At 42.5% G+C, this 11767-nt stretch overlaps 1 protein-coding gene across 1 annotated transcript in view; it reads left to right on the top strand.

The window, feature by feature from the left end:
- The first annotated feature begins 3698 nt into the window (after positions 1–3698).
- samd10 (sterile alpha motif domain containing 10) overlaps positions 3699–11767 on the top strand; it is a 93981-nt gene continuing 85912 nt past the window's right edge. The window contains exon 1 of the mRNA XM_033041410.1: positions 3699–4056. Within this exon, the coding sequence (XP_032897301.1) occupies positions 4044–4056 (13 nt within the window). The 5' untranslated portion in view covers positions 3699–4043. The remainder of the gene's footprint in view (positions 4057–11767) is intronic.

Genomic DNA, 11767 nt, shown 5'->3' with positions numbered 1-11767 from the left:
GGAATGGACAGACGGCCTGACCTGAGTTTCTCCAACACTTTTTGTCAGATCAGACGTACCATAAATATATACCATGAAATCAAACTCAAGTACAATAGACAGAGCAAAGGGGAAGATACAGAGCACAGAATATAGTTCAGCGGGTGAGGCAGCATCTATGGAGCCTCACCCACTGAGTTTCTCCAGCACTTTTGTCAACCTTCGATTTTCCAGCATCTGCAGTTCCTTCTTAAACAGAATATAGTTCTCTGCATTGTGGCACATCGACTGCGGTTCCATAGGCTAGTAATAATAACCCTTTAAACATCAAGGGCTGTAGAAAGGTAAGAGATGGTTTCTCTAAGCTGCCAAAAACTGATTACACAAATCATAAGCTCTGGCTATTTAATGCTTTGTACATATTAAGCAAGTAGTTAGAAATTATAAAAGTAAGTAGTTAGATATTTATAAAAAATGTTAACATAACTCTATTTATAACAGATAGACAAAAATGCTGGAGAAACTTAGCGGATGAGGCAGCATCTATGAAGAAGCATCTATGCTTCTTCCCACCCCACCCTCACGTCTGAAGAAGGGTTGCGACCCGAAACGTTGCCTATTTCCTTCGCTCCATAGATGCTGCCTCACCCGCTGAGTTTCTCCAGCATTTTTGTCAACCTTCGATTTTCCAGCATCTGCAGTTCCTTCTTAAACATCTATTTCTAACAGAGCTGTTTCTGTGACGGTACGCATTAGTACACCAAACCAGCACCTCGGAACAGTTAAAAGCTGTATTTTCACATTTTTAGCATTTAAATTGGCAACATTTGTTGATTTTATGCTTTTTAGTTCTTAGCTTTATGCATACGACAGGTTTAGCGGGATATGGGCCACACGCGGGCAAATGGGACTAGTTTAGATGGGGTATCTTGTTGGAATGGACGTTGGGCCAATGGGCCTGTTTCCATGATGTATGACTCTATGTCTCTATGTAAAGTTAACTGGAAAGCAACATAATTGTCAAGTTGTGTGTAACAGAATATGGTGGTGCACTGCTAACAGGTTCCATTTTGAAACTCGAGAGTAAAGCTACAAAGTAGAAGGGTCTCGACCCGAAACGTCACCATAGATGCTGCCTCACCCGCTGAGTTACTCCAGCATTTTGTGTCTACCAGTAAAGCTACAAGACTTGATAACTAAACCTACAATGGGAAAGTAAACCAAAAAAAGAAAAATACAGTGAATTTTAAAAAGCCAAACTTGTAGATACAAGGAACTGCATGTCCTGGTTTACAAATAAAGATTCAAAGTGCTGTGTACTGCAAAGTGTAACTCAGCAGGTCAGGCAGGTCAGGTAGCATGTCTGGAGAAAGCCACAAAAAACTGGAGTAACTCGTCTCTCAGGCAGCATCTGGAGAGAAGGAATGGGTGACGTTTCGGGTTGGGACCCTTCTTCAGACCAAATATGGATAGGGTACATTTCAGATCTGAAGAAGGGTCCCGACCCAAAACTCTACCTATCCATCTTGTCCTAGGATGCTGCCTGACCTGCTGAGTTCATAAGTTCAGAAGTCATTGGAGCAAAATTAGATACAAAAAGCTGGAGTGACTCAATGGGTCAGGCAGCATCTCTGGAGAATCGATGACGTTTTGGGTCAAGACTCTTCTTCAGACTGAGAGTCAGGGGGAAGGGAAAATAGAGATATAAAAGGTACTTAGAGAACAAACGCCATTCAGCCCGTCGTGTCTACTCCGTCATTCAATCGTGGCTGATCTATCATTTCCTCTTAGCCCCAGACTCCTGCCTTCTCTCCTTACTACAGCACTTTGGATCTTTGTTTAACCAAGCACAATTTCAAAAGACAAAAGCTTATTACCTGAGGAAAGGTTTGAATGGAAGGGAGTCGACAGTCAGGAAAACGCAATTGTAATTAACCTCCCTGCAAGCTTCTTTGATCATTCCTAGCTCCATTCTTCTCCACCATTGCTCTCAATGTTATGGGAATGCATCAAAGCTTCACACTTACCACAACTGGTTGTTAAATTCAGAATAACCATGCTGTTCCCTATAATTAAAAAAAAAGTCCCAGTGAAGATTTTTGTTTACTGCCTAAAAGCTGGCATTGGGCGTGAAATGCTCTCTGTCATATATATTGCAAAATAATATATCTAGTGTGTAATTAAGGAATTTCAATAGCACAGACACATTAATAATGTGGAATCAAAATATCTCATTATTAATTTATTACCTTGTACCATCTAGACAAGGTGATACAAATGCTAAACATGAAGAAGGGTTCCGACCCAAAATGTCACCGGTCCTTTTCCTCCAGAGATGCTGCTTGACCCGCTGAGGTACTTCAGCACTTTGTGACTATCTTTGGTATAAACCAGCATCTGGAGATTAGTTTTTAGTTTAGAGAAACAGCACGGAAAACAGTCCGTGCCAACCAGTGATTATCCCTCACACAAGCACTATCCTACACATGAGGGACAATTTACAACTTTTCCGAAGCCAATTAATCTACAAACCTGTCTGTCTTTGGATTGTGGGAGGAAACCAGAACACCTGGAGAAAATCCACACGATCAGCGAGAGAACGCAAAACCCTGTATAGCACCTGTGGGTAGTTAGGATTGATTCCAGGTCTCTGGCCCTGTAAAACAGCAACACTACTGCTGCACCACTGTGCCCCCCCCTACAATTGTCCTTAGTGTGTAGGATCGTGTCATGGGCCTGTCCCACTCTTTAGGCGACTGCCAGGGACTAGTTTTAATGGAATTCGCCTACGACACCTGACGACAACCTACGACAGCAAAAATTGTCGCCACTGTTGCCGAATATTTTTCAACATGTTGAAAATTTTGCGGCAGTCGTCTGTAGGCGCCCATAAAATACGCCTAAGTGGGACAGGCCCAATAGTGTGCGGGGATCGTTGATCGGCGCGGACTTGGTGCGTCTCTAGACCAAACCAAAGTAATAGAGCTTAGAAACAAGCTCTTTGGCCCACCAAGTCCATGCCGAGCACCTATCGACCATTCACGCTAGTCGTAGAAACAATGAACTGCAGATGCTGGTTTACAAAAAAAAAGACACAAAGTGCTAGAGTAACTCTGCATCTTCCCCTTGGTTTTTGTATGTGAGTTTGACTGGACTGTAGTTATGTATGGTATACCTGCTCCGTTTGGATAGCATGCAAAGCAAAGCTTTTCACTGTACCTCGGTGAGACATGACAATGAGAAACTTCAACCTAGCCATGAAGGGGATGGGGCGAGGATCTATCGATTCCCAGTCAGTGTAATCAGGAAATCACAGCTCCATTGAAACCCTGGTATGAATATCGAGGTAGCAAGAACCAGTGGTGCAAAACGAATGGTCTAAATGTTATGAACGCTACCTGACTGTATAAAAGAAGCGCATGCATGCTAATATTTTTGCCTTAATCGGCTGGAACTGTGTATAATATTTTGACGATTGCGATTTAAAAAAAATAACTTTCTGCAGTCAGACGGTGCCTTTGAAAGTTGGCCGGATTCCGCGCACACACACACACAGGCAGGCATCAATAATCGGTATGTGATCGCCGTTGTATATTTGTTCTCCTGGACTGAAGCTCAGGTGGGGAACGCCTGGATCCTTTTCTCTTCCAGGGATATATACAAGTTGTGACCTGCATTTTAAGGACCATCGGCATCCCATTCCTCGTGTGCTGAACCGCCGCCTGGCTGGAAGACTGTGTCTCTGTCACACACACACACACACAAAAGAACCATTTCACATCACTGGCGACGTGACGTTTGGGGATTTAGTGTCTGTGTGTGTGTGTGTGCAGATTGTCACAAACCCAGCAGTTTTGAGAGGAGGCACCGGGTGTATTTCCGGTGGCCTGAAAGGCGATCAGGGAAAGGGGTGTGTGTGTGTGCATGACCTGAAAAACATCCAGATACCAGCCCAGCAGCAGCAGCAGCATCAGCAGCAGCAGCCGCCGCTATCCCTGCAGCCGCCGCCCGCCCGCCCGCACAGACCAGGATGGCAAGCTTGTGAACTGTCAGCATCCGAGGCAATGGCTGTGGACGGTAAGTCAGGCAAGGCACAAAGAGAGACGAGGCACTGTGTGCTTTGTGGAGGCTGAGCATTTCTCACAGCGTGACAGACAGTGCTCGCTGAAGACATTCATTGCAATGTTAATCCGAACATAAGGGTAACCCGCTATATTGTCGTTGATTTTTATTCTGGTGCACAGATCATAGCTGGAGACTAAAGTATCCGGAGGCTTCCAGCTGTTGCCGACGGCGATTCATCAGGTCCCTTAACGTAGTTTTTTTTTTTAACATAAGCAAATGTGGGTAAAAGATTCTGTGACAAAGTGATGATCCCAATTGATCGATATTCACCCACGACGCGGATTTGTCTTTTCTTCCCTTGTATTCCGCGGTTGGGGAGCTTTAATCTGGGATCTCTTTTCGCTTGTCGCTGCTGTGTATGGATACGAGTCTGCAGTGATTTATCTGACCAAAGAACACTTTTTTAAAATGCAGTTTAAAACTTATAGGTGGCTATTTGTTAATTCGTCCGCCTCGGTTTGTGGACCGACCTCGCCTTGCTTGGTAGTCGATTAAAATCGTTCCTTTTTGTTAATTTGTATTGATTTATTTGTTAATTTAGATAGGACTAACAACTACATTGCAATTACTAGATTTACCACAATTGTGTAGAGGAATGCATGTAATCGTGTTTCAAACGGTTTCATGTCCTAGTGAAGAAAAAAATATTTCTTCTGTCTCCATCATCTCCAAATATAGTTAACTGAAGGATCTTAAATGTAAATATAATGGATTAACAAAGTAATATTAAACCCAAGGGCATTTAGTACCTCGGCTCCCAGATTCTCTCTGCCCATCATGCGTGATGTGCCATTAGAATGCCTTGCTGCATTGGGATAAAGGGTGGTGTTACATATACAAGTTGCTGCCACTTCAGTTCTTTGGAGGCAAAGTTGACTTGTCAAATATTTCTTGAAAATAGACCTCAACATTCCCATCTCGTCAATATGTGTAGAATTTAGAAGATTGAGGGGGGATCTTATAGAAACTTACAAAATTCTTAAGGGGTTGGACAGGCTAGATGCAGGAAGATTGTTCCCGATGTTGGGGAAGTCCAGAACACGGGGTCACAGTTTAAGGATAAGGGGGAAGTCTTTTAGGACCGAGATGAGAAAAACATTTTTCACACAGAGAGTGGTGGAATTCTCTGCCACAGAAGGTGGATGAGGCCAGTTCATTGGGTATATTTAAGAGGGAGTTAGTTGTGGCCCTTGTGGCAAAGAGATCAAGGGGTATGGAGAGAAGGCAGGTACAGGATACTGAGTTGGGTGATCAGCCATGATCATATTGAATGGCGGTGCAGGCTCGAAGGGCCGAATGGCCTACTCCTGCACCTATTTTCTATGTTTCTATGTCAATCCTCTAACGAGACAAATCGCAACTCTCTGATCCTTTGGTCTTATACCTTCTCTGGTCTTTGGCCGACCATCTGCATATCAATCCTCCCTAACCCCTTGCCCCAGTTCTTCCATGACCATGTAGAAAAAGGAACTGCAGATGTTGGTCTACACCGAAGATAGACAAAAAGTGCTGGAGTAACTCAGTTGTGGGTCAGGCAGCATCTCTGGAGAAAAAGGATAGGTGACGTTTCAGGTCAGGACAAGACCGATCCTTTTTCTTCAGAGATGATGCCTGACCCGCTGAGTTACTCCAGCACTGTGTGGGTCTGAAGAAGGTCCCGACTCGAAACATCACCCATCCTTTTTCTCCAGAGATGCTGCCTGACCCGCTGAGTTACTCCAGCACTTTGTGTCTATCTTCATCTAAGACCTGCCAGACTTTGTTCTGCCCTGCACTCTAGATTTCTTTCACCCCAGCAATCAGTCTGAAGAAGGATCAAAACCCAAAACATCACCATTCCATGTCCCCCAGGGATGCTCCCTGACCAGCTGAGTTACTCCAGCATTTGGTGTCTTTCCATGATGAACTAATTGTTTTGGTCAGCGCTGAACACATTGAAAACCGCAATGTATGTCTAGCCATCACCTGTGTTTATAAAGACCCAACCTGTACCCAAATTATTTTGAATATTAGAAAAAAAAATGTTTTAATCCCCCCACATCATCTCAGTATTTTCTTCAAATTACATTTCTCGTTTATTTGAGGACAAGTTCTTAAATTTGAGGACAACTTTGCAGTTCAAGGTCCTGTAGGCAATGAGACTGAGGACAACGGAGGGATATTGTTATTGCATTTTGATGTGTTATATCTCGTGCTTAAACTGGTTTTAGAATAAAAGAGGAATTCAGGGACGACTTGTGCAAACTTCATAGGATATCGCTAGACAAACAAACTAATTAATTCACAGAGAAGTATCCGTCTGCAATAGATCAACTCATTTCTCTTTTCACTCTACCCCAAGGCTTACTATGATTTGGATGAGAGAACAGATCAATAATGAATTCTGTGTGAGCTACAGATACAGTTAACGAGCCATGAACACTGTGTTATTAATGTGAATATGGATATATTGCTTTAAGTGTAACATACATTTTTAGCTTATTGCATTTTATTAAAATACATTGAGTATTTGAAATAAAACCTCTACCACCGTTCAGAGTTGAATCCCAGTATTTTGTGAATAAACTGCCCAGCCAATTGAAAAAAAAGAATTATTACTGAAGGTAGACAAAAATGCTGGAGAAACTCAGCAGGTGAGGCAGCATCTATGGAGTGAAGGAAATAGGCAACGTTTCAGGCCAAAACCCTTCTTCAGCTGTGTTAGCTTTCTAATGTTTGAAAATAAATGACATTTAAATTTCTGGAAAAATGCAATAATTGAATATAAAATATGGCTTTCCGGGATAAAATTACTTAGTAATCTGCAGTTGTTGACATGGAGAAATTTAATGAAGTCATTTGTCTTCTCAGCATTCAGAAATAAAGGCAGTAAATGAGGCTAATGTAATAGAGAGAGATTGCTCAAGAAATATAATTGAACTTGGTGAATGGATGTACTGAAGTGGAGGCGTGACTTGATTGGAAAATGCTTGTTGGATTCTCATTGTTAATTTGCTGAGTGTAAGCCCCTGCCAGAAAGCAAAGCTAAAACAAATGTCAATGAAATTAATTATATTAAAAGGGACGTGCAGGTTTCGCAATCACTCACACACAGCTGGAATAGACAAATCAAAGGCCAAGGTGAACAGTGAGCACGCTATAAACACTTGGATATTATTTATCCCCCAAGCTGTTGGTTTTGAGTGGGTTTGAGAGGAAGAGATTGACTGGTGGGGGAGTGTGGGTGGAGATGTGTGCAGTTTAAAATTCTTCAATCACGTTACACACTGGTGAATTAGTCAGGGTCAACACAACATTTTAGAATGTGAAAATAATCAATTCAAGGCATTAAAGCAGAATTACAGTGACACACCCTGGCAGAGCTGAAGACAGACACAAAATGCTGGAGTAACTCAGCGGGTCAAGCAGCATCTCTGGGTTGAAGGAATGGGTGACGTTTCGGGTCGAGACCCTTCTTCAGACTGGAGGGGGATCTCATTGAAACATATAAGATTGTTAAGGGTTTGGACACGCTTGAGGCAGGAAACACGTTCCCAATGTTTTGGGGGAGTCCAGAACCAGGGGCCACAGTTTAAGAATAAGGAGTTTTAGAATGGAGATGAGGAAACACTTTTTCTCACAGAGTGTGGTGAGTCTGTCTCAGAGGGTGGTGGAGGCAAGTTATCTGGATGCTTTCAAGAGAGAGCTAGATAGGGCTCTTAAAAATAGCGGAGTCAGGGGATATGGGGAGAAGGCAGGAATGGGGTTCTGATTGGGGATGATCAGCCAAGATCATATTGAATGGCGGTGCTGGCTCGAAGGGCCGAATGGCCTACTCCTGCACCTATTGTCTATTGTCTATTGTCACCCATTCCTTCAACCCAGAGATGCTGCCTGTCCCGCTGAGTTACTCCAGCATTTTGTGTCTGTCTTCGGGTTAAACCAGCATCAGCAGTTCCTTCCACATACCTGGCAGAACCGTCGCCTCACAACTCCAGTGACCAGGGTTTGATCCCGACCTCCACTGGTACCTTTTGTGGTGTTTGCACGTTCTCCCTGTGACCACATGGGTTTCCTCCAAACGCTGCAGTATCCTCCTACGTCCCAAAGACATGCCAGTCCCCAGGTTATTTGGCCTCTGTACATTGCCCCCCCTGCCGTGTAGTTGAGATATGGGGGGAGTTGGAGAGAATACAATGAGATGAGTGTGAATGAGCGGTTGGTAGCCAGCACAGACTTGACGGGCCGAAGGGTCTAGATCCCTGCTGTAACTCTCTATTAACAAAGCAAAAGATAATTGATTTACAAATAATTGATAAAATAATTATTGATTAATATTGATTGATCCAATTATTTCTAAATAATAAAAATTAAATATTGACATAAAATATTCCAAGAACATTCAATGTTTCTACATTGCAGTATTTCAACATTTGGAAAGATTGACATAAATGGGCAGCTTCATCATTCCTTCAATGGTGTTTGGAACAATGATTAAAATAGCTCATATGGCAAATTTTCAAAAGGTGAAGTGCATATTTATTTTATTAAGTGGGTGCTTTCACACAAATTATTATAGCTTTCTCTCGGTGTTCAAATGTTATACTCAGTTTTACAAGAATAATGTCATTCTGCAAATGAGGATGTAATATGTGTGATATGTTGGAGCTGCTTAACCACTTGCTTAAGGCACGGAGATATCAATAATATTTCATAATCTGCAGTTTGCAGATACTTACCATGAAATCAGAAAGCAAACTCTGCTGCATTGTAAATGTAACCAAATCAATGGCTACAATTAGAAGTCAATCTCTGATGGCTATTACCGTAGCACAGACAGAGAATACATATTCAGACCATTTCCTTTGAGGATGGAATATGAATATTAAAGTCCTACTTGACATGCCAGTTAATACATTTAAATTATGGAACAATCAGACACATGTTTGTAACCTGGAAACATGCTCTTCTCCTTCGACGTGCAGCGCACTTTTTCTGGGAAGAAGGGAGGGAATTAAATCACCAATAAATCACCAGTGCAAAGAGAAAATAGAAGTGAATTCCAAGAAGGAGTGTTTAGTTTAGTTTAGTTTAGTTTAGTGATACCAGTTCACAAGTACACAAGTTATAGGAGTAGAATTAGGCAATTTGGCCAATCGAGTCCACTCCGTCATTCAATCATGGCTGATCTCTGCCTCCAAATCCCATTTCCCTGCCTTCTCCCCATAACCCTTGACGCCCGTTCTAATCAAGAAACAGCGCGAAAACGAGCCCTTCGTCTCACCGACCACGCCGACCAGCGATCCTCATACAGTAGCCCCATCGTACACACAATTTACAATTTTTTGCTGAAGCTAAATTAACCGACAAACCTGTATATCTTTGGAGTGGGGGAGGAAACCGGAGCACCTGGAGAAAACCTACGCGGTCACAGGGAGAACGTGCAAACTCCGCACAGTCAGCACCTGTTGTCAGGGTCGAACCCGGGTGTCTGGCGCTGTGAGGCAGCAACTCTACCGCTGCGCCACCGTGCCGCAAGAGGTTGGAAAGGCTTGGATTGTTTTCTCCGGTATCCCCAGAGGATGAAGGCAGACCAGACAAAAGCATATTGAATGATGAGAGGCACAGACAGTGAGATCCCTTACTGCAGGGCAGAAATGTCAAATACTGGAGGGCAGAGTTTCAAGGTGACAGGAGTAAAGTCTTTAGTGGCGGGTGCCTGGAATGTGTTACATGGGGTGATGGTGGAGGCATATATGATCATGGATTTCCAAGAAGGTGCCCAACCCAGGCGACTAGCCACAGATCTACTATCACATATTCCCATTGCCCCACACTTTTAAAATCCCTTCAGCAATATTTCAGACTTTGATGGCTTTACCTTGCACTAAATGTTATTCCCTCATCATGTATCTATACAGTACACTGTAAATGGCTCGATTATAATCATGTATTGTCTTTCTGCTGACTGGATAGCACGCAACAAAAGATTTTCACTGTATTTCTGTGGAATTCTCTGCCTCAGAGGGCGGTGGAGGCCAGTTCTCTGGATGCTTTCAAGAGAGAGCTAGATAGGGCTCTTAAAAATAGCAGAGTCAGGGGATATGGGGAGAAGACAGGAACGGGGTACTGATTGGGGATGATCAGCCATGATCACATTGAATGGCGGTGCTGGCTCGAAGGGCCGAATGGCCTCCTCCTGCACCTATTGTCTATTGTCTACTGGTACACGTGACAATATGAGGCGCATGCATATGCAAAATAATGAGGGGTTATGGATCCCATGTAGGCTGCGGAGATTAGTTTAACCTGGCATCATGTTTGGCACGGACATTGGGCAAATGGGCCTGTTGTTGCAGTGTACTCTTCGATGTGCTATGATCTTATTTGCACTCCCAGTTACTGTATCCAGCAGTGTGTAATGCATATGAGTGCTTACAGAGCATGTAGCAATTCAATATTAAAGCCTTCAACAGGTAGGAGAGACCTTATTTCCTAATCACCAGTGATCTAAAAGCCTCTCTAGATGCTTCATAAAACAGCTTGACATCTGATTGTACAAACTCGTCATGAATTATCCAGCCTCATCTTTTTTTTTCTCTATTTCCCAGGTATTCTTGCTCTGTTTCTAAAATCAGCATTGCTGCTGACTTTGAATGAATGCAACAAATTTAGACTTTGTGTGAAGAGTACAAAGAATCTCACCCATCTTAAGCTTGTCAATATCAGCAATCAAGTTGCTGTCTTTTTGTTTGTAACCTTTTAAACAGTTATGGAGAAAATGTCCTTAAACTCAATCACGTCTTTCTGGGCTCAGAAAATGCCAGACTTATCACCCACCTCATTCTGTAATTGTAGTTTTCACATTTTATGATCAGTCAGCATTTAGTAAAATACTTTATATTAAACAATTCTATAATCATTCAAGGGGGATGGTTTGGGAGCGATTGGTTGATTGATTGAATGTATGAGTGATTGGTTGATTGATTGGTTGAATGGCCGATTGAATGATTGAATAAATGGTCGATTGAAAGAAAGATACAGTATGGAAACAGACCCTTCGGCCCACCAACTCCATGCTGACCATCGATCACCTGTTCCATATTATCCCACTTTCGCATCCACTCCCTACACACTAGGGGCAATTTACAGAGGGTGCAATTAACCTACAAGTCCACACATCTTTGGAAGCACTCGGAGGAAATCCACACATAGGGAGAACGTGCATACTCCACGAAGACAGCACCCGAGGTCAGGATGGAACCTGGGTCTCTGGTGCTGCGAGGCAGCTGATTGCAAGATATTTATAAAGATGATCACATAGTTTAACAATGTAACAATGGGCTTCAAAGTTAAAATGATAATGAGAAAATCATCAATAATAATGAAAAATAAATTAATCATAAATAATTGCTCCTTTGTTTAAAAAATGCTAATTGCAAAGATTTAGCAACTGCCATTGCCTGTTCATGACTTCATATAACTAATATGAAGAGTTAATGGACTTTTTCCTTGTGCCACATTGAATTTCTGCCAAGCCAGTCACAGGCTTGTGTCATCTCAATGTTAAACAGTGGCAATTTTCAGACTGAGAAATGTACTTTGCAGTTTTTAGTTTTAGCATTGCACGTAAAAGCTGTTGGAATTTTAATAAATGGCGCAATTAGGAAGGTAAAAACTATCC

The sequence above is a fragment of the Amblyraja radiata genome, chromosome 23, assembly GCF_010909765.2.
Source record: "Amblyraja radiata isolate CabotCenter1 chromosome 23, sAmbRad1.1.pri, whole genome shotgun sequence".
Classification (NCBI taxonomy): domain Eukaryota; kingdom Metazoa; phylum Chordata; class Chondrichthyes; order Rajiformes; family Rajidae; genus Amblyraja; species Amblyraja radiata.
This window is presented reverse-complemented; position numbering and strand designations above follow the sequence as displayed.